Below are 23,016 nucleotides of genomic sequence, written 5' to 3'. Positions count from 1 at the left end.
ATGAGTTATACTTTGAAAGTTTACACATTCACACCAACATGGTTTGTGGGGAGTGAGATTGAAACACTTACTTTTAGTCTAAGTTTAATTTTAATTTTTGTTTTAAGTAAAGTTAGTTATTATTACAAATAAAGTAATAATTGTACCACCCGAGGCTTTACTTAGCAACAGGGCTAGTCCTGCCTAATCAACAGTGATTCTCGCGTCAAACGGTAGAGTTTTGGCATGGGGCACGGTGGTTAGTTGGTTTTGTCGTCTTTTCAACTCGAGTTACTAAGTCCTTAGGGGTGTTCTACACCTAGTGCCCTAAAACCCTTGTGGTTTGGGAGTCATTGACCTAAAGCTCGTTACATGAGTTGGATCAAAAGCTTAAGGAAACTAACATTGCACGACCACCACTATTACTAAATAATAAAATTAAAAAAAAGAGAGAAAGAAAAAAAGAAAAAAAAATCATGTTATTATGTGTAAAGTGTTAAATAAAGAGGACGAAATGTAGGGATTTTAGTCGAGTATCCTTAACTATGTTGGTTCATTTTACACCAAAGGAAGTTCATGAATTCTTTTCTAATTGATTCTAAATTGCTTAGACTCTGTGATGGGATTAGTTGGAACTTTTGGATAGATGTTTTAATTTTTCACGTTTTCTATAGATTGCAACTTGAAGATGAAAATTTTGTATTAGTTGAGTTTTAATTAAGTTTTCTAGTTTGTTAGTTTTTGTTTTTATTTTTACTTAGTTTTGTTTTGCTTGAGGACAAGGAAAAAGCTAAATTTGGCGGTATTTTGATGAGTCAATATTGTATTATATATTTGACCTTATTCTTAGTATAATTTGATAATTATTTGGGAGTTTTAACGACAAGCCTGCTGTAATGTTAACTTTAACGAAAAATCACATTTTTACACTAAAAAGTCAATCCTGGTGCTATTCACTTTACCCTTTATTTTGTCCTTATCGTTAAAACTCAAAGTTTTCAAGCTATTTTCATTAGTTTTCCTTAATTATTTTGGTAGAATTTTGATACTTTGCTTTATATTTTCAATATAGGACATTTGACTTCTTTTGGAGCAAAACATGTTCAAACGGACGGATTTTGGAGTGATTCAAATTGGAGGATATTCGTATGTTCCTTAGCTTATTTGTATCAAAATTTGAGATTTTTCTACCAAGCAGTTATTTTCTGGCGATGGAATAAAGGAGCATTGCGCAGTGCTGGAAAATGACGAATTTGGGCTTAAATTGCGTTTTTGGAGCGCAAGATGACCTCAGATGGGTTTGTGGCCTTCTGGAGAAGTGTTTAGAATAGTCCAAGCTTTAGATTCAAATATTTTAGGCCAGTTTTGGAGCTGATTTGGGTTCAAAACTAGGGATGACAATTCTAATCATTAAACCCGATAACCGTGGATAACCGTTCGAATGGATTGGATTTGGATATGAAAATTCTATGGTATGGATATGGGGAAAAACCATGAACTTTATTCTGTTATGGTTTTGGATATGGTTATAGGGGTCCCCAATCCGTATTTGTCCTCAAATACGACCCGAATATATATATACATATATATATATATTTGATATGTAATAATTTTTTTTTTCAATTTACCGAACCCTCTCTATACTAATTCATTATGCATGCATCTAATCCTATACTATCTTTATAATGCACCAAACATCATGCATGGGGCATACCAACAACCTCATCGATTCAATACTCTTATTGTTATACTCAACCAAATTAATTCATTGAATCATTTTAGGGAAGTGTTATTGGCACTCGAAAAATCTCATTCTACACTTCTCACAAGTGTATTTTTCTTTCCTAATATAGAAAATTTGGAGTGTAGAATGAGATTTTTGGAGTGCCAATAACAATTCCCTCATTTTATATATCAATTATCAAATATTACAAGTTTATCAGATTCATCTCTCTTCAAGAGTCTTATTGTCAAGAAATTGATGCATGTTATCATGAATAACTTCAAATATATTGTTAGTTTTTTGTAATTGGATGTTGCTATTTAATGACGGAATTAGTATCTAATAAAATTTATAATGCGTCAATTGGATAAATATAATTTGTTTTTTTTTTTTTTGACGAAGATAGATATAACCGATAACTGATTGAAAATTCGTTACCCGGTGGATATGGTTATGGATAATCCTCGATGGTTAATTTGCGGTTATGGATATGGTTAATTTTTGTGGTTATGAGAATGGATATAGCATTTCCGTCCCCAAACCGAACCGTTGCCATCCCTATTCAAAACGTGGCTGTGAAGCATTTTTGGCGAATTTACCAAGTTACTTTAGGATTATGTTTCCTAATTTATTATGTTTCCTAGTTTTTAGAAGACCTTTTCTAGTAAGTATTTTATTTTGTAGTAGTATAAATAAGGCTATTTAGCCGTTAGAAAAGTAGGGGGAGAACGGAGGCATCAATTTGGAGAACTTAGCTAGGCTTTGACGCTTTGTATTTCAAAGTGTTTTCTATTATTTTTCTATTTCAATAAAATTTCTTTTGTTTTATGGTTGTTCGTAACTAATTTCCATTTCCTAGGGCGATACCTCGAGCCTTAACATGAATATGTAGTCTTTATTTGATTGCTTATGATATTATGCATGCATACTTTGAATTATTAATCATTGTGTTTAAACTGTCTCTATATCTTAATGCTTAGCTACCATTATGATGTTTAGATAAGTAATCGGATGCAATTTAGTCGGAATGCCATTGGAGGATTGAGTATTGCTTCTTGAGATTGATAGTTGTAAGTTCACCTAGGGCGAATGCCACATCTTAGGGGTTTCATGATTTTTCAAGGGGTTTTCACAAAGCGTAATTAGTCATGCATGTTTATACTTGATCTAAATGCCACAAATGGATTACATGTTTGATATACATTATAGCTTGAATGCCACATGTAGAATATGCATATGGAAAACCTAACCTTCAAAGTTGCATGTGTAATTCATAAGTAATTGGTAAATCTACATAGGATTGTTAAGGGGACGACGGAACCCTAGGCTTTTACAATTTGGTTTTCAAAACGTTTTCCTTTGTTTTCTTTACTTTGCTAATTTCTTTAATCATTTTAGTTAAATTCGTTTTTATTATTTTTAAATTTAAAATCAACTTTTTCCAATCTTTGTTTTCAAATAATTAATTAGGATTTGGTATTTATATAAATTATTCATTCAATCCCTGTAGAAATGACCTTACTTGAGCCGTTTATATTATAACTACCTTATTTTCTTGCAAGTATTTTTTTAGTGTTTTTATCCCTACTTTTGCAGGTGGCAAAAATCCTATGATTCACCTCAACCAATCTTAATTGTATTCCAAGACTCTTAATATAAGATTGACATAAAAGGAAATCAAATCACAATATCTACACTAATATCTAATATTAAATTCCTATTATATGTTGTAGACCAAAATGTCTTACTTTATATCATCTCAAGGCCACCTTATTGTAACATGCAAGTTACATTTTATGCTTCTTTGAAGCCTTTTAATCTGCCAATGCAGATATCCTTCATATAATGAAACCATGATAACCTGCATGTGTGAATACATCTCTAAAACAATCATGCATCACTTTTGTTAGACCAAACAAGCATACAACCGATACTTGTGCCCAATGGCCATAACTGAAAGTACCACAGGGCACATGTCCATGTAAAATATCTCAAAATTTCATAAAACAAAATTAATTCAACTTCTGTGAGCAAGATGAGACTAATCTATGTACCATATCAGTTACTTTCATGGTGATTTCCATTATCTGTGAGCAGATGGAAACCATCAAATGGATCAAATTAATTGGACTTTAAAGCATTTGTGGAAAGGAAAAAAAAAAAAAAAAAAACCAGAAATCGAGTTCAAAAGAACCGAAAACTACTCTTTTTTTTAGTTGTGTGTGTTTGGTTTTGCAGGAGATTCTGCTGTCCAGAGCAATCAAGGCCAGTGCCTCGTTTACATGCACGCTGGAACCAATCCATTTGAAGTCATCACCCAAGCTGTAAAGTAAGTTCTTAATTTTCATTTTTAATGACTTTCTTGTAATCCTTGTAAAACTGCGATTAAATATCTAGTTTTGTTTGCTAATACGGTTACGCTAATGCTAGAAAAAGGTATATTTTAGTCTTGATTAGGGTAATGTCTTTAACTTTCTTGTATTCATTGCACATGACTCCATATTTTTCAATTTCATTAACAGGGCTGTGGAAAAACACAAGAAAACTTTTGTTCAACGCGAGTAGAAAAAGGTAAGGCCAGCACGTATTGTTTTCTTCTGTAATTGGTGTTCTGCAATTGGAATGACTTATCACGAACGTTTCTTGAATGAATCTAATTTTCGATCTTTTCGTTGCATTTAATTGCCTTCTTTTCTGGACTGGTTTGGCTGGTGTACATGGGATGCCTTTTACACCGATGTCACAGCTGAGGGTGTGGATGACATGTTATCGTTGATGACGGTTGGCAACAGATTGAAAATAAAGACAAGGATTCTGGTGTTGTTGTACAAGAAGGAGCACAGTAGCGCCTCTTTCTTATTTCTCAATGTTAAATGATTACGCTTTAATCATTTTTCCTACCGTTCTCTTTCCATGTTCTGCGTGCATGATTGGCATAGGATACGTTTGGATCTTCTTTTGTCGTCTTCTTACCCACAATCATTCATTGCTTTTTTGGTTCCAAACATTGCTGCTTGGTCAATCTAATTAAAGGAGTTGCTTAGTTAATGGGAGTATGTTAATTGTGTTGGAACTTGTGCTATGTGGGACTGCCAGTCCTACATCGGCCAAACAACTTTAACACTACATCTTTATAAGTGGGTTCACTCACTTATAGTTTGAAATGAATTAAGCTAAAGCTATGGACCTTGGGTTTTAGACTTGGAGGGTTTGGGTGTATATATTAAATGTCAAAGATGGGCCTTGGGGCTCGGATGGACGAAAAACACAAGTTACGTTTTTGATTTTTTGGATTCAGTTTTTTCCGAAATGATAAAACTGATTGAACAGTTACGTTCAGTTTTTAAAAATTGATTGAACAGTTGCATTCGGTTTTTAAAAACTGATAAGCATGAACGGTTGTATTTGTTCAAATTATGCCATTATATATATGGCAAAAAAATCAGAAACTGGATCATCAATTTCATTTTCCTTTCTCCATATTTCACAGAAAAACGCTCAATCAATTCGTCAAGAATCCAAGTTCGTGTGTAAGAACTTGGATTAGATAGTTGTATCCTACAAGATAGACATCCATTTGAACTACTGCACTGGTGTAGGAGCGTATTTCTGCCTTAGGAGATTGCTACTGCAAGCCTCTATCTTCCTAACCAAGTCAGTGTTTTGTGGTTTATTAATTCAGTTTTATTAATTGTTTATATTGTGAGATATATATATATATATATATATATATATATATATATATATATATTGTATCCTTGTGAAATTTCTATTCGAAATAAACTGTGCAATTGTTGTATAATATATACTTAACATTTGATTGTACAAATTGCAGGTTTGCAAGTAGGTTGACAGGAATCGAAGAGAACGAAAAATTCCAAAAGAATGACCACAACAATGAGCAAGTCTCTGGCCTGAAACACGTTGTGGATGAAGCCAAGCAGCATCACAATGTGAAGTAAGTAGTCCTAGTTGATTGGTTACTTTCTTGGACTAGCAACGATTACTCCCGAACTGCCAGCTGTTCTATTACTAACGTTTTAGATATATTTTTTTTTCTACTTTAGATGCTTAGTAAGGTAATGCTAGGATCTAAGAATACATTATTTTTGGTTCTTGAAAATGGTAGGTGGTAGTAAAGATGACGCGGAGAATCATATTTGTTACGATCTTTAGAATTAAAACATGAATTCAGTTACCAATATATGTGATGGTGGAGTGAATGATCTCGACTATGTTAACAACAAACAATAATTTTTTTGTCGAATTCTGTGTGCTCTGCTTGACGTTTTATGATGTTTTACCAATATTAGAATTTATTTTAAGAGTTGTACAGCAAGTAGTATTGTTACTAATTCGTCGAATTTATGTTTCTTGCTGGCACAGATTTGTTTATGCATGGCATGCTCTAGCTAGGTACTGGGGTGGAGTAAAACCAGCTGCTTCTGGCATGGAACACTATGACACTGCTTTAGCATACCCAGTGACGTCCCCTGGTGTAGAGGGCAACCAACCAGATATAGTTATGGACAGCTTAACTGTTCATGGTCTTGGTTTGGTACATCCGAAGAAAGTTTTCAATTTCTACAATGAGCTTCATTCCTACTTGGCTTCCTGTGGAGTCGATGGAGTTAAGGTTGATGTTCAGAACATCATTGAGACTCTAGGGTCTGGTCATGGTGGAAGAGTTTCTCTGACCCGCAGCTACCACCAGGCACTTGAGGCTTCGGTTGCTCGAAATTTTGCTGACAATGGATGCATTTCTTGCATGTGTCACAACACTGATGGGCTCTACAGTGCCAAGCAGACTGCTGTGGTCAGAGCCTCTGATGACTTCTATCCCCGGGATCCTGCTTCACACACGATTCACATATCTTCCGTTGCTTATAACACCCTGTTCCTTGGAGAATTCATGCAACCTGACTGGGATATGTTTCACGTAAGTAAAATAATGAAGCATTTTTTATCTTATTTTGTTAGTTCGTTATGTCTTGGACATTTGGTACTGTTTGCTCTTTCCTGGATGATGATTTATGGACACTTGGTGAGGAGCCATTTCCTCGAATGTCCTCTATTCATGTACACACTCGTAAAATTTACAGTTCTATTGTTATTGTAAAACATAGTTTAAGATTTACAATTGCAATTTGTTTGATTTTTGTTTTCCTTTTCTGGATGATGATTTATGGAAACCTAATGAGGAGCCATTTCCTCAAAGGGCCTGAGTTTAGTGTCTAGTCATGTACGTGCTCATTAACTTATGGTTATATTATAATTGTAAATATAGTTGTTGATGTATATTAGTCTATTCTATTTGGTGGAGGCTTGAAACATCAATATTTATGTTTATTCAAGATTTACAATTGCAATTTGTGTGATTATCTGCAATCGTTTTGGTTGATTATGCATGACATTCAGTGTCATTAAGAAAACAAACTCATCTGTGTATATCATGATATCCTTTGCAGAGTTTGCACCCAGCGGCAGAGTACCACGGTGCAGCCCGTGCTGTTGGTGGATGTGCGATCTATGTGAGGTAATTCTATGCATCAAAGTATCAAACAAATTTATTCTATTGCCACTTCATGAGTTAGGAGTTCTAATGCATAAGTTTGGTATTTCTATGAATAGTGATAAGCCAGGCAATCACAATTTTGACCTCCTAAGGAAGCTGGTTCTCCCTGATGGATCTGTCCTCCGTGCCAAGTTACCTGGCAGGCCTACACGTGATTGTCTCTTCGCCGATCCAGCAAGAGACAGGACAAGGTTTGTTCTATTTACTTCTCTTTATGCTTTTCCCAAGTTATGTTAAAATTGAGAGCCTCCATGAGTAAAGCTTGTGTGAATAATTCTCTTTGCAGCTTGCTCAAAATATGGAATGTCAACAATCTCTCTGGTGTGGTTGGTGTGTTTAACTGTCAAGGTGCCGGTTGGTGCAAGATTGAAAAGAAGACACGCATTCATGATTACTCTCCCGGTACCCTCAGTGGTTCTGTTCGTGCCGCTGATGTTGAGGCCATTGCTCAAGTTGCTGGTGCTGATTGGAATGGAGAAACAGTAGTTTATGCTCATAAGTCAGGTACCACTACTTTGTTTACAGAAGCTAGTTTGAAGGAACACTTTAGATTGCCATGGAAGCAGCAGAGTTCTCTAATAACGTGTCAATATGATAATGGCGAAGTTTTAAGAAGAATTCTACCTGCCTTTGTTATGAATCGTAACATTATTCTCATAGTATTCCTGCTCTTCAACTTTGTAACGATATGAAACGTTGATTGATTGTCAGGTGATGTTCTTCGGTTGCCAAAAGGTGCTTCAGTGCCTGTGACTCTTAAAGTTCTTGACTATGAGGTTTTCCATTTCTGTCCTCTCAAGGTTAGTCATGCTATCACCAACATTTATTTGAACGTGAAAAGTTCCAATCATTGCAAAGGATTTTACTAACTGATAATTTTGTATAACAACAATAACAAAGCCTTTTCCCACTAAGTGGGGTAACTGATAATTTTGTACTTTGCAGGAAATTACATCCGACCTCTCATTTGCACCAATAGGCCTACTTGACATGTTCAATTCAAGTGCTGCTGTGGAGCAGGTTGAAATCCAATTGGCTTCTGACAAGAAACCTGAGCTTTCTAATGGAGAAGTTAGCGAGAACCGATCCCCAACCGCAACAATTGGTCTCAAAACCAGAGGATGTGGAAGGTTTGGAGCATACTGTTCCCAGCGGCCGCTGAAGTGCACTGTTGACAACGCCGAGACCAACTTCGAGTATGACTCTGCATCTGGATTAACGACGATTACCATCCCGGTACCAGAAAAAGAGATGTACAGATGGTCAGTAGAGATCCAAGTGTAAGTGGTCTGATCTGATATGAAGAGTTTAGCTATTAGGACATTGTCTTGCATCTGAAGAGATGATGATGTGTGGTTAAGCAAGATGGATTGAGAGACTCAAGTGCCTGGGAAGTAACTAGATTATCCAATAATGTTGTAGTTTTCCAGTTTCATAAGTTATGTTGCTAAGAAAGAGTGGCCAATGTTGTAGCGTTCTGGTTTCTCTTTATTAATAGAAGTGCCTATCTTTCCTACTTGTATCGTGTTTCCTTCTTTATTAACAGAAAACCAGATGGACTCCACGGTGTGGTTGTAACAGAAATTCAGATGGAGGAGTTACTGCATTGCATTTGGGATTAGTTCATTCCATTTCCAGCTGCATTTTCCTTTCTCTTTGGTGCTTCTGAGAATTGGATTAGAGAATTACATCATTAACTTGAATGACAAATAACAAAGTTTTCACTCTGCCTAAGTCTTCGGGGCTTGAAATCAAGAAGTTGATTATTGTTTAGTAAAAATTTTATTTAATTTTGTTATGAGATGGGTCAAAATTTGACTTAGCGGGCAACCTTTCTTCTATTTAAATGCTGAATTCCTCTCATAGTTTGATGACGCTGAAATCTCCGACTGTCGGAATTACTAGATCGGAGAATACCGCTTCTAAAAGACTTGAGTTTCCAAGAAACAAATAAGCAAGTAAAATAGTCAAGTAAGGTTGATTCAAAGTGTGACTGATAAGGAAGGAGTTTGATATAAATAAGGTTGATTAAATTGGAGTAATATTACAATAAATCAAACATGTTTTAATCTACTGAAATATAAATCCACTTGTGCCCCCACCACAATTTACATTGGCCGGAACAAACTACAAGCAACTCAGAAACTAAGACAAACAGAGGCAGGCGGCATTGAAGACAGCAGTGTATGTTTCTATTCGCATCTCGAGAAATTCATAGCCCTTCAAAAGAAACATTTGGAACATGAGAAATCTTTGGCCAATCTTCTCCTGTGTCGCGCTGACATCTCCTCTCCAAATCAGGGCAATCTACAATCCTAACCTCTGTTAAGGCAGTGAGGCGATGCATCTCATCTGGCAAAGACAACAGTTTGGGACATGATACGAGCATAAGCCTGCGAAGCGATGTGAAACTCGTCAGCCACCCAGGTAATGCCTCCAAGTTCTCACAATCATCTATAACCAAGAGTTGTAGTGTGTTTGTGGCTCCTTGAAACCATTCAGGCAATGCCACCATTCGTGGTACTCCTTGAATCCACAATTTTTGGAGCCTTAGTGGAATTACCTGATAGTTTTCCATCACCAAATCAAGTTGTTCACAATTGCCTATCATCAGAGTGCGTAACGATGCAAGGTAACTCGTATCACGCGGCAAACACGTTAGATTACTGCACTCCCAAATATAAAGAAATCGAAGTGATGTCAAGCATCCCACTCCATCCTCTGGAAAACTTGATTGTTTTGTGGTTAATTGAAGCCATCTGAGGCTGATCAACTTTCTCATGTCTCTAGGCAACTCTTCAAGATTTACGCATCCATAGAGACCCAGAGTTTGCAAGCTCTGCAGCTTACAAATTGAATTGGGCAGTGCGGTGATTCTTTCATTTCCAGCCAAGTTCAGGCTTCTCAAATGCTTCAAAGAACCAATGGAAGTCGGCAACAATTCGCAAGGTGAATTGAATAACCTAAGCACCCGCAGATATTTGAATCTTAAAATGCAGGTGCTGAGGAAGGATTCATCAATAAGTTTACAACTCACTACTTGTATAGACCGCACTTTGTTCAATTTTTGCAAGGTTGTTGAAACATTTTGGCCAACTTCCAAAAATGTTAGATGTCTAACATTTTCAGAGGCGCCTTTGGTGCCTGCAGAGTCTACTGTCAAACTCTCACCCTGTGCGACTGATTGTACAAGGTCATGGATGAGATCATGCATATCAAATTCATAGAGGAGAGTGTAATCCTTAACATTTTGAAAGAAAGATCTGTCCCATAACTCTTTGAAATATAGCTCACCAACGTCTTCCAACTCCATATCCCCATGTTCACGAGATTCAAGGATTCCATGTGCCATCCAATCATTGATTAATTCCCTGCTATCAAATTCAATGTAATTCTTTGGAAGAATTGAACAGCAAGCAAGGCACTGCTTCAAATGAGAGGGCAATTGAGTATAACTCAGTTTCAAAGCAGGTAGAATGTGACCATCTCCCTCCCGTTCTAATTCCCATATCTCAGAATCTCTAATCAATTTCCATTGACGCTCATCAGTCTTTGAGTAAAGTTGACTACCTAAGGTTTTCACAGCTAAGGGAACCCCTCCGCACTTTCTTACAATATCTTTTCCCATTTCATAGAGGCTTGGATGTTGCCTTTCTTGTCCTTCTTTAAATGCACACTTTACAAACAAAGTCAAACAATTCTCAAAAGAGAGAACGTCTAAATTTATGCTTTCAACCGTGCCCATGATTGAAGCAACTGAGATATTCCGTGTCGTCACCAAAATCTTAGTTCCCGCCTTGGCCCCCTCTATCAACAAATCTCTCAACTTGCTCCATTTGATACGATCTTCGTTCCACACATCATCCAAGACGAGTAGAAATTTCTTATCCTTTAAAGCGTCTCGTAGTTGTGCTTGCAACTGATCCAGAGACAACCCTTCACTGATCTTTGTACCTAATGTAGAGCCAAGGATCTCTTTTGTCAATCTAGTAACATCAAAGTCCACTGACACATGCTGCCACATTCTTAAGTCAAAACTCCCAACAACTCTCTGATCATTGTACACCGACTGGGCAAGGGTGGTCTTCCCTAAACCTCCTAATCCCACTATAGGAATAACAGAAACATTCCCATTATCCCCACCTTGATGATCATCGCCTTGTATCATTAGAAGATCAACAATTTTATTTTTTTCTGTTTCTCTACCAATAACCTCCGAAGCACGAACAAAGGAGTGGGTCGTATTCATGTTCTCCCTTAGATTATCACTAATTTGATGATGATGGTGATCAGGGCGAAGATCAGCAAATTTCTTATCATCTTTAAGCTCATGTAACCGCTCTCTTATGTCCTTAATTTCATGACCTACTCTCAAGCGGAATGCAACAGGATTAGAGCGGGAAAAGAAACGGCGTACCTTTCTGGTTGTGCCACTGCGACGAACCACTTGCCTTCGCAAAGCTTCACACTCAAACTCGTCCAACAGATCCTCCGCATCAAGGAACACATCCTTAAGTTGTCGTAGCCAACTGCGTAGGGCACTGTTACGTGCTTGCTTCTCTTCGGCATCCAAGAGCACGCCTCTGATTGTGGACATGGTGCGTCCAAGTTTCTGCAGATCCGCTTGAACACCCCACGCGAAGCAAATCTCCTCAGAAGCAATGGAGCTGAGCCTTTCAATGAGTTTGGCTGCCAACGGAAATGCAAGCTCGGCCATCTTTCTTTCTTTCTTTAGTTCGTTCTTTCTTTCTTGACGAGATGAGTGCAGGGGAATTGAGATAGTATGAATAATGATGATGATGCTTCCTTATGATAAGGTACATAAAAAAGCAATGGATGCATCCTTATGGTAAGGTATATTTCTTGCGTGGGAATTGAGATAGTATGAATAATGATGATGATGCTTCCTTATGATAAGGTACATAAAAAAGCAATGGATTCATCCTTATGGTAAGGTATATTTCTTGCGTGGGAATTGAGATAGTTCCAACTGGTTTCTTATCATTATGCGGGGATTGTGATACGGTATGTAAAAAAGCAACGGAAGAGGATTCTCTTTTTTTGTTTTTTTTTTGTTTTTTTTTTTGTTTCCTCTCTTTCCCTCTCGTCCTATTTAGACGATCATAATTAAGCTACATAACATCTTATATTAATTTTATATTGAAAGAGAAAGATAAAATAGAGAATGTTAGAGGAGGAGAGGGAAGAGGATAGAAAGATGAGATGAAAGAATCCTAGTCCCTCCATATATGGTCATGTAATCTGAATCCGGATACTCTCTGAGTTCTCTTTGTGAGGATCCTAAAGATTCGTAAATCATATTTTATTACATATTAGGCAGTCATAATTTTTTTAAAAATTTCTTATGTAAAATTGAACAAAAATGATACTTAACAAAAATTAATCTTAAATATATAATGAATGAACGTAATTTACGAATCTCCGAATTCTCAAAAACAAATCTTATTGGATATAATCTTGTGTAGTTTGGCAGAGAATTGAAGAAACAAATACATTATTTTATATTGTCTTCTCCGCGTCAAAATAAGCAGGGGATAGGTCCCAAAGCATGAATAAACAAATACATTATTTTATACATACTTTAGCAAAGCTTGTCGTACACTGAACATATTTTCATCGAAAGCTGTCCAATTTTCAACCTGGGGCCACAAAAACGAACAAAAGCCTCTTAAAAGAAAAAGGTCATTTGCTGCTTTTGTATGTTCCAAAAATAAAAGGCTTGATTGAGGGACAACATCACGTGAATGGAGCAGAAGCCAGCCCATTCCGCTCGTAATACTTGCAGACGTGCACATACTTTATGTGTGTGAACAATTTTATTTTATTTTTTATTTTTTATTAAAAAGTGCAATTAGTTTTTAAAATTTTAAAAAGAGTATGAAAAAATGATGGTAGGACAATTTATTTTAATAAGTGCATATTTTATCTTAATATTACATAATTACTGTTTTGTCATCCTTATGTAAATATTGTGTATCAAAAGTGAGGGTAAAATAAGAAAAATATGAATATGATTGTTATTTTCTCAAAAGATATGAAATTACTATTTTGTCCTCCTTATGTAAGTATTGTGCATCAAAAGTAAGGGCAAAAGATACAAAATTACAATTTTGCCCTCCTTATATAAGTATTGTGTATAAAAAATGAGGGCAAAATAGGAAAAATATGACAAAAAGTTGACAATGAGAGTTCTATTAAGAATAGTATAGATTACGATGCATGTGTCGGTTATCGAATAACTAATACAAAATACTCGCCAAATTTCAAATTCCAAAATTCTCAAGTGGTACAAAACCCACAAATCAAATCGAAATTCAAAAACTCTCATATGTTACAAAGCCACACCATTCAAATTTAAATAAATCCATTTTATGAACTATGCATGTTTGATTCCGACAAGGATAAACATGCAATTTAAAGATTTAATCTAGATGCAACCGTACAATGATAAAAACCCAAAATCTAATCTTTCGTTCGTTCAACCAAATTCATTCAAACAAATTCAAAGTGTTCAAATAAACCAAACACAAAATATTTCTTTTTAGTGGATCATTCACTCACTGAAAATCTCAAATTCATTCTAAAAAAACTATGTGCAGCTTGATCTCTCAAAATAGGTATGTAGGCAATTTAGGCATTTGCCTAAATACAGCCACAAAATCAAACAAAAACTCAAATCTCCAAGTTACTATTTATTCATATTGGAATCAAAGAATTTTTCTTTTTTAACGAATGATTGTAAATAATAGACACATAATCTAGAATGAATAGAACTTAAACCAGTAAAACCCTCCTCAAAAGATGAACGAGGGTAAAATTGTCAAACAACTATTTGTTATATTTCCTGTACAATTTTTTGCTCAACACGTCAATTCCTCAATTAGCTGTTATATTTTGTTTATCTCATGTATAAGAAAGAGGTCTATGAATACTAAAATAAATGACATTGCAAATTTTTTTCACTATGTTTATAATGTTCAGCGCTTGAGCACTCATCAATCCAGAAAAGTTTGTATGATAAGCTCATACAAGGTTCATCTTTTCATAAATGTGAAATTTATTCTTAACATTTATATTCAAAATCGTCAAAATGTTGTTTTATCTCAAAATTTGTTGATCAAAATGCTTGAGCACAGCCATAAACAAAATGCTTTTCCTAAAGATTCATCAAAATTACATATAGGTTAGATATCTCTAATCTGGGTTCTATAAAAAGTCTCTGATCCAATTCGATTTTACTCTGATTCTTGATGATTACCCCTTATAGGAATTATATTACATATTTGCAGCTTCTCCGTTTAATTATTTCTGATGATTGGGTAGATCGGGAAGTTCCTTATTTTGAGTACGTTCCTACCTGCATTTGTAAGATATTGATTAATTATGAGAGCTGATTTTGGAGAAATTTTTAGTTGTGATGAGAACACAAGTGGTACATCACGTGTTTTAATAGGAGTGGTGGGAAATTTTATTTTTTAAGTTATTAACTTTTTAGCACACATATCCGACCATTTATATAGTGACATGTGGTGTACCATCCCGTGTACCGGTCACATTGAAAAATCTCTCCTAATTTTGAGCATGTTTCAACCTCTCCGTCTAAAATTTTGATGAATTTCTTCTATTTATTATGATATACTTCATCATTCATCATAATGCAATGATTACCGCTTCTACACGTTGGCACCACCATTTTATCATGATCATAATCATCATTTCAAATGATAAAAATTTAAAAATAAAAGTAATAGAATTATTATGGAAGAACTGGACCACATTGATTTGCGATATCCTTTTTCAAATATTAGATTGATCGATTTTCAATTTAAAAAATCATCTTAATGAGATAAGTGAATTTCAAAGCATATTTGTGATAAAAATCCAAACAAAATAAATAACAGAAATAACATGGTAGGCAACTCTTAAGGCTACAAGCCTACAATGGATGCGCTCTTCTTTACCAAACAAAAATGAAAAAAAATAAAACAGAGTTGGTAGGCCTTCATAATTTATTTTTAAAAGTATCACTCTTTCGGGCAATCCAATTAATATAATTGAGTTTATTTTTTAAAGTTCTTTTATAAACAGAATGCTTTTAATGATTCAATTTTTTTTTTTGGACATTAACAAACAAAATTGTTTCAAAATGTCTCAAAATAATCAAATTGGGAAGATTCACATAAGCATTTTAATTTCTCTTGACTACAATTGTATTATTTACCAATTTTAAGAGTTGAACTCAAAACGTTTCGTGTGAACATGAAATTTGTCTATAATTATTGAGTCATCCCGTGATGGTTGGTGGACCTTCATATTCAAGTCCTAAGGAACAAATAACACCTTAACTACACACGACATTATTTTATTAATTAGCCCAAGGCAACACAATTGGCGTGTCAAGGAGTGCATGCATGCTTATCTCCAATTTACCATACAATAATTTGTGTGTTATAAGGGAAAGATGAACCTTTGCATTAAGACCGCTAGAAAGTTTCGAAGTGAAAGTATTATTCACACTCATTTTTACTTATTACACGACACTTAATTTTTACCGTCGATTCGAATCGAATGAAATGAAAAAAAATAATAGACAAAAATTAATGAAAGTATTTGAAAGATAAAAATAAGTGGAAATAGCCTACCCTTTTCCGAATATATTTGGGATTTATTGATGTACGTGTAAAAAGTCTAATGGCGCACTTCGTCCAAATTCATAATGAGGAATCCGAATTCTCGCTGAATCCACTTCGTAAGGATTTTAGGATTTTAGGAATTCGAAAATTATATTTCGCTGAATCCACTTCGTAAAAAGTCTAATGGCTGCCAACGCAAATGCAAGCTCGGCCATCTTCTTTCTTTCTTTCTTTCTTTCGTTCGTTCTTTCTTTCTTGATGAGATAGAGGCACAGCGTTCTTGAAGAGACAACCAAGCAGAGGCCGAATCAATCTTGTTGACAATAATAGCAAGAACCTTGGGAGTAAGAGAACTAGTAATCCAGGAGAGAATCATGTAATCAGTTTGTATCCATTCACTATACAATGGATGGACTTTGTCTGTAAATTTGCCGTTGTCATCAAGAAGGAAAGCAGATGGGCATTGACTGTCACCGGTAACAAAGGAGAGGAGGTTGTGGCTGCGCAACAAGGGGAGAAACTGAGCACGCCAGAGGGGATAGTTGTTGCGGTCTAGTTTGATGGTGAGAAAGTTTGTAACAGAGGGAGCAGCAGCAGCAAAAGAGGAGGAAGAGGACGCTATAACTGTAAAGAATCGGAAAAATAAAATAAAATAAAATAAACTGTGAACCTTTGTCGTGAGACGTTGGCTCTTGATACCATGAAAGATATTATTTCTGAATCTCAACTCAATGAATGAGTGAGTCAATTATCATTGATATATATAGGATTACAAAGCAATCATGTAGAAGGATACAAAGACATAATTACAATCAGGTTTAGAAAAGAACTAGAAAACCCTAAAGAACTAGGAAACCCTCGCAGACAAGGCTGCCGCTCCCGTGTCCTTGGTGAAGTCAGATTCTTGGTTGGAAGTGGATAGAAGATCCTTGGTGGAGACGGACACCTTGGTGGACACGGACACTGGTTTATAAAGCTGGACCTAGTATATATAAAGCCTATCTTTTCCAGCTGCATTTTCCTTTCTCTTTGGTGCTTTTGAGAATTGGGTTTCGCCTTAAAGATTGTAGAGAGAATTGCATCTTTAACTTGAATGACAAGTAATTCAGGTCTTCAGCTTGTGCCGTATGGTTAGCCAGAATCTAACGGGGAGGCCCCCTCCGCCATGGCCAAGCTTTAACTGCAAGTTGTGACAATGGAACGGCTTTGTATGTGCCTAATTAAACGCTGAATTCCTCTCAAGTTTTACCTAGTTTGATGACGGTGAAAGCACCAACCGTCGGAGTTACTAGATTGGAGAATACCGCTTCTAAAAAACTTGAGCGTCCGAGAAACAAATAAGCAAGCAAAATAGTCAACTGCACATACACAAGTAGAGACACACAATGTGACTGATAAGGAAGGACTTTGATTAAAATGGAGTAATATTGCAATAAATAATTAAAATGGAGTAACATTTCAATAAATCAACATGACAATTTACATCGGCCGGAACGAAATACAAGCAACTCAAAAACAAGAAAAAGTCAGACAATATAAAACAAAGGCAAACAGAGAAAATAAGAGGCAGGCGGCTTTGAAGACAGCGACCTTGTTTCTATTCAAAAGAAACATTTGGAACATGAGAAATCTTTGGCCAATCACCTCCTGGATTGCGCTGGCATCTCCTCTCCAGCTCAGGACAATTTATGATCGTAACTTGTGTTAAGGCAGTGAGGCGATGCATCTCCTCGGGCAAAGACAACAGTTTGGGACATGATCTGAGGCCAAGTATTCTAAGCGATGTGAAACTCGTCAACCACTCAGGTAATGCCTCGAAATTCCCACAATCCCTAATAAACAAGACTTGTAGTGTGTTTGTGGCTCCTTGAAACCATTCAGGCAATATCGTCATTCGTGGTACTCCTTGAATCCACAATTTTTGGAGCCTTAGTGGAATTACCTGATAGTTTTCCATCACCAAATCAAGTTGTTCACAATTGCCTATGATTAGAGTGTGTAATGACGCAAGAAAAATCGTATCACGCGGCAAACACGTTAGATTACTGCACTTCCAAATAGAAAGATATCGAAGTGATGTCAAGCATCCCACTCCATTCTCTGGAAAACTTGATTGTTTTGTGGTTAATTCAAGCCATCTGAGGCTGATCAACTTTCTCATGTTTCTAGGCAACTCTTCAAGATTCACGCATTTATAGAAATTCAGAGTTTGTAAGCTCTGCAACTTACAAATCGAATTGGGTACTTGGGTGATTAGTTCATTTCCAGCCAAGTCCAGGCTTCTCAAATGCTTCAAAGAACCAATGGAAGTCGGCAACAATTCGCAAGGTGAATTGAATAACCTAAGCACCCGCAGATATTTGAATCTTGAAATGCAAGTGCTGAGGAAGGATTCATCAATATTTTCACATCTCTCTACTGCTACAGTCCGCACTTTATTCAACTTTTGCAAGGCTGTCGAAACATTTTGGCCACTTTCAAAAAATAAGAGATGTCTAACATTTTCAGAGATGCCTTTGGTCCCTGCAGAGTCTACTATCAAACTCTCACCTTGTGCGACTGATTGTACAAGGTCATGGATGAGATCATGCATATCAAATTCATAGAAGAAATAGTAATATTTAACATTTTGAAAGAAAGATCTCTGCCATAACTCTTTGAAATAAAGCTCACCAACATCTTCCAACTCCATATCCCCATGTTCACGAGATTCAAGGATTCCATGTGCCATCCAATCATTGATCAATACTCTGCTATTAAATTCAACGTAATTCTTTGGAAGAATTGAACAGCAAGCAAGTCATTGCTTCAAATGAGTGGGCAATTGATTATAACTCAATCTCAAGGCAGGTAGAATGTGACCAGCTCCCTCTCGTTCTAATTTCCATATCGCAGAATCTCTAATCAATTTCCACTCACGCTCATCAGTCTTTGAGTAAAGTTGACTCCCTAAGGTTTTCACAGCTAAGGGAACCCTTCCGCACTTTCTTACAATATCTTTTCCCATTTCATAGAGGCTTGGATGTTGTCTTTCTTGTCCTTCTTCAAATGCACATTTTACAAACAAAGATAAACTATCCTCAAAAGAGAGAACTTCTAAATTTATGTATGTTCCAACTGCGCCCATGATTGAAGCAACTGAGATATTCCGCGTCGTCACCAAAATCTTAGATCCTATCTTAGCCCCATCTTTCAACAAATCTCTCAACTCGCTCCATTTGATACGATCTTCGTTCCACACATCATCCAAGACAAGCAAAAATTTTTTATTTTTTAAAGCATCTCGTAGTTGTGCTTGCAACTGATCCAGAGACAACCCTTCACTGATCTGTGTACCTAATGCAGAGCCAAGGATCTCTTTTGTCAATCTAGTAACATCAAAGTCCACTGACACATACTGCCACATTCTTAATTCAAAACTCCCAACGACTTTCTCATCATTGTACACCAACTTGGCAAGTGTGGTCTTCCCTAAACCTCCGAATCCCACTATAGGAATAATAGACATATTCCTATTATCCCCACCTTGATGATCATCGCCTTGTACCATTAGAAGATCAACAATTTTATTTTTTTCTGTTTCTCTACCAATAACCTCCGAAGCAGGGACAAATGAGTGGGTTGTATTCCTGTTCTCCCTCACATGGTCACCGAGATGAGGGTGATGATGAACAGTGCGAAGATTAGCAAAATTCTTATCATCTTTAAGCTCATGTAACCGCTCTCTTATGTCCTTAATTTCATGACCTACTCGCAAGCGGAATGCAACTGGATTAGAGCGGGAAAAGAAACGGCGTACCTTTCTAGTTGTGCCACTGCCACGAACCACTTGTCTTCGCAAAGCTTCGCACTCAAACTCGTCCAACAGATCCTCTGCATCAAGGAACACATCATTAAGTTGTTGTAGCCAACTGCGTAGCTGCTTATTATGTTCCTGCTTCTCTTCGGCATCCAAGAGCACATCTCTAATGGTGGACATGGTGCGTCCAAGCCTTTGCGGATCCGCTTTAACGCCCCACGCCAAGCAAATCTCCTCAGAAGCAATGGAGATGAGCCTTTCAATGAGTTTGGCTGCCAACGCAAATGCAAGCTCGGCCATCTTCTTTCTTTCTTTCCTTCTTCTTTCGTTCGTTCTTTCTTTCTTGATGAGGTGAGTGCAGGGGAATAGAGATAGTATGAATAATAATGATGATGCTTCCTTATGATAAGTGGTCTAATGGCCAAGCACATTATGAGTTCACCTAACTTTTTGACGATGATGCATCCTTGTGATAAGTAGTCAATGGTGGGTGTAATGGCCCAGTTCCAGCTGGTTTCTTATCATAAGAAATTGAGTTGTCCAAGCACGTTATGAGTTCACCTTACTTTTTAGCTTAGAAAACTCACCTAAATTTTGTCAAACACACCCACACCGTAGCTACACACACACACATGGATTGTTAAATTTGACATGGATATATTCTCAAATTGAAAGAAAAGAATGTACCCATATAAGTTTAAAAATGAATTAGAGAAAAATTGAATAGATTTTATATAAACAAAAATGGTACATTTTACATATAACATATTGGTATATTTAAGAATGGGGACATTTTAAGATTAAAAATTTGAAAAAAAAAATATACATGAATGGGTGCATAAAAGATTAAAAAATTGAAACCATTTTATAAAAAACTAATGGGTACAAACTTATTCTAATTTTTTATTTATTTTGGAAATGTTTTGAATTGAAAATTAGTTAGGAGTTTAATAAAGGTGTGAGTATTAAAATTCTAAATCAATTATTAATTTTTATTTAAAAAAAAATTATGTAATTGATATGTAAATTCATCATTACATTAATGCTAGGGATTGGATCAAAATCTGAAAAATAATAAGGTTTCAATCAATGAACATTGGTAACTAGGGATCTGATACTAATTTTTTCGTAAAATAAGTATGAGATAGAGAGTTAATTAGAACGTACTGGACTCTATGTTCTTTCTTTGTTCTTTAATTCTGAGTCGTGTCTTGAGAGTACGGATTATATTGGGTTTGCCAGAGTTCGAAGATTGAAGTGCTTGGAATTCAGATTATTAGATTGTTGAATTTTGGGAGACGGACGCCTACCAAACTACAAGCACAAGAGTAAGGGCAAAATTCTCTTTAGGACATTGCATTTATGCAAGCCTCAATCTCCAAGTTTGTCAATGTTTCTAACTTTCTCTCTAGTTGTTTATATAATCTTGTATACAATTGATGTTATAATTTTCTTTATGATTATTATCATTGGAATTTTTGTATTATTTTCATATTTTCCAATACTGCTCTAACAGTTTTGCACACATTAGATATAGATTATGACACTCATTTTGTACGGTCCACTTCGTATTGTATTTTAGCGACCCAAACCATCTATATTTTAGTATATCATTCATAGATCGTTCTTGCAAAAAATGAGACAAATCCGAAATCATTTGGACATTCATTTGTAGTGAAAAAAATAGACGAATACAATTCTACAAAGAAACACTAAATATAATCTGACAATCATATGGTTTCGGATTTGAGTGATTTTTGATAGACTTGATATTTGAGGTATGATGAATGCTTATTTTAATGGGATAACTTGATATAGATCCAATTTTGTGAGCCATTAGTAGAATTAGTCCACTTCATTGAAATAGGTCCAATAATTAAGATTCCACGTATGCTTATTTGTGGTTTGTACCATATTTACCCCTTAGGCTTACGAATTGTTATAAATACACAAAATTTCTTAATTATGGGATTATTTGTCGTTTAACTAATCCCTTAATTGTAGGATTAGTTATAGCCATATAATCACCTCAACCCCTAGTCCGTTTCATCCCACCTTTTTTCCTTCTTCCAAACAATTCCCTCTATCAATCCTCCTCTTTTTTGTCTCTTCTTTTCATGGGTGATATTTTTGTGTTCTTCTCTCCAAATTCGTTCCTTTAATGAAGGTATATTATATCATATTTATATTTATATGTTCCGCCATGTAGGTTCCTAGCATTTTTCTTCCAATACAATAGGTAGTTTATTTTTGTTTTGCAGGTAGATTATATTTGCTTTGTAGGTATAAAGCATTTTTCTTCCTATACAATAGGTAGGTAGTTACTAGATTATATCGGTTTTGTTTTCTTTATAAATAGTAGGTAGTTACTAGATAATATTTTAGTTTGAGTATTTAAATATTCAAAATTTAAAAACTGAATAAATGATAAAAAATTAAAGAATTTAAATATTTTTATCTGAAGGGGCAAAATTGATATCAAAATATGTAATTGGATAACTGGACTCAGTCCCAAAAACTACCTATGTTGTTGGACCTAGATCCAAAAGCCCCTATTTTAATATCTATTTTATCCCAAAAGCTACATTTTCTTGTGATATGTTGGATTTAAATGAAAGAAATTACATGATTTTTTGCTTTTATAATTAAATTAATGAGTTGGAGAAAAATCAAATTATAATTCCTTGGTTTTAATTTAATCAGGTGATCTATTCTAATTTAAGTGACTATGCCTATGCCTTCGATTAAAGTATGTACATTATTAGGCTTTTGAAGATCCATGTGGCGTAAATTCATTTTCTTTTAACTTGTTTGCAGGTAACGAATTGGAATTAGTAGTTGGTGACATTAGCATATGACAATATCAAGAATCAAAAGCCTATGCCCTTAACCGAACCGACAAAAGAAAAGCTACATAGTTTCTTTCCCATTTCATAGGGTCAGTGTCGCACTAAATTAGAGAGAAAGATGGGAGTAATGGATGGCGTTTAGAGATGAAGTTTTAGTTTGAATGGAAGGGGAAATAAAGATGAGGATTAAGTGGAGGATTAATTGACATAAAGGCTATGGCAGGTGTAAAAACACAACAGAGGAAAGGAAAGGAGATGACCAGCGGCAATGTGAAAAATAGAAACAAAAGGGCAGCAAGCAACTTGGGGAAGGGAAGAAAGCAAGGCCGCAAGAACCTCATTCTATTATTTTGGTTTTAGCTTCTCAAACTCATGTCTTTCTTTTGGTTTAATTTAAGGATTATGTGTAACTAATTTCTAAAAGTTAGGAGCTGTTT

The 23,016-nt window shown here is 35.6% G+C and overlaps 4 protein-coding genes across 4 annotated transcripts; 1 reads left to right on the top strand and 3 right to left on the bottom strand.

The window, feature by feature from the left end:
- The first annotated feature begins 4,125 nt into the window (after positions 1-4,125).
- On the top strand, positions 4,126-8,793 carry LOC137712139 (putative galactinol--sucrose galactosyltransferase 2). The gene is made up of 10 exons (XM_088684000.1): positions 4,126-4,138; positions 4,225-4,273; positions 4,464-4,544; positions 5,538-5,660; positions 6,089-6,641; positions 7,171-7,238; positions 7,334-7,468; positions 7,564-7,781; positions 7,989-8,077; positions 8,223-8,793. The coding sequence occupies exons 1-10, from the start codon at positions 4,126-4,128 to the stop codon at positions 8,559-8,561; spliced, it is 1,668 nt and encodes a 555-aa protein (XP_088540126.1). The 3' UTR covers positions 8,562-8,793.
- Positions 8,794-9,285: 492 nt separating this feature from the next.
- LOC137713151 (putative disease resistance protein RGA1) lies at positions 9,286-12,189 on the bottom strand. The gene has a single exon (XM_068452417.2). The coding sequence runs from the start codon at positions 11,992-11,994 to the stop codon at positions 9,490-9,492; it is 2,505 nt and encodes an 834-aa protein (XP_068308518.1). The 5' UTR covers positions 11,995-12,189; the 3' UTR covers positions 9,286-9,489.
- Positions 12,190-17,376: 5,187 nt separating this feature from the next.
- Positions 17,377-18,662, bottom strand: LOC148691365 (putative disease resistance protein At1g58400). Its single transcript, XM_088683815.1, has one exon. The coding sequence runs from the start codon at positions 18,660-18,662 to the stop codon at positions 17,529-17,531; it is 1,134 nt and encodes a 377-aa protein (XP_088539941.1). The 3' UTR covers positions 17,377-17,528.
- On the bottom strand, positions 17,377-20,030 carry LOC137713152 (disease resistance protein RGA2-like). The gene has a single exon (XM_088683814.1). The coding sequence runs from the start codon at positions 20,028-20,030 to the stop codon at positions 18,732-18,734; it is 1,299 nt and encodes a 432-aa protein (XP_088539940.1). The 3' UTR covers positions 17,377-18,731.
- Positions 20,031-23,016: the final 2,986 nt, after the last annotated feature.

The sequence above is a fragment of the Pyrus communis genome, chromosome 14 (assembly GCF_041283825.1).
Source record: "Pyrus communis isolate YQ-2024b chromosome 14, ASM4128382v1, whole genome shotgun sequence".
Lineage (NCBI taxonomy): Eukaryota > Viridiplantae > Streptophyta > Magnoliopsida > Rosales > Rosaceae > Pyrus > Pyrus communis.
The sequence above is the reverse complement of the archived record's forward strand: the minus strand, read 5'-3'. Positions and strand labels throughout refer to the sequence as shown.

Excerpts from the sequence above, each read along its gene's own strand:
- LOC137712139 (XM_088684000.1), top strand. Across the intron at positions 6,642-7,170 it reads CTGACTGGGATATGTTTCAC|AGTTTGCACCCAGCGGCAGA; the intron begins GTAAGTAAAATA and ends TATCCTTTGCAG. Across the intron at positions 7,782-7,988 it reads AGTTTATGCTCATAAGTCAG|GTGATGTTCTTCGGTTGCCA; the intron begins GTACCACTACTT and ends ATTGATTGTCAG.
- LOC137713151 (XM_068452417.2), bottom strand. The coding sequence starts at position 11,994 with ATGGCCGAGCTTGCATTTCCGTTGGCAGCCAAACTCATTGAAAGGCTC.
- LOC148691365 (XM_088683815.1), bottom strand. The coding sequence starts at position 18,662 with ATGGCACATGGAATCCTTGAATCTCGTGAACATGGGGATATGGAGTTG.
- LOC137713152 (XM_088683814.1), bottom strand. The coding sequence starts at position 20,030 with ATGGCCGAGCTTGCATTTGCGTTGGCAGCCAAACTCATTGAAAGGCTC.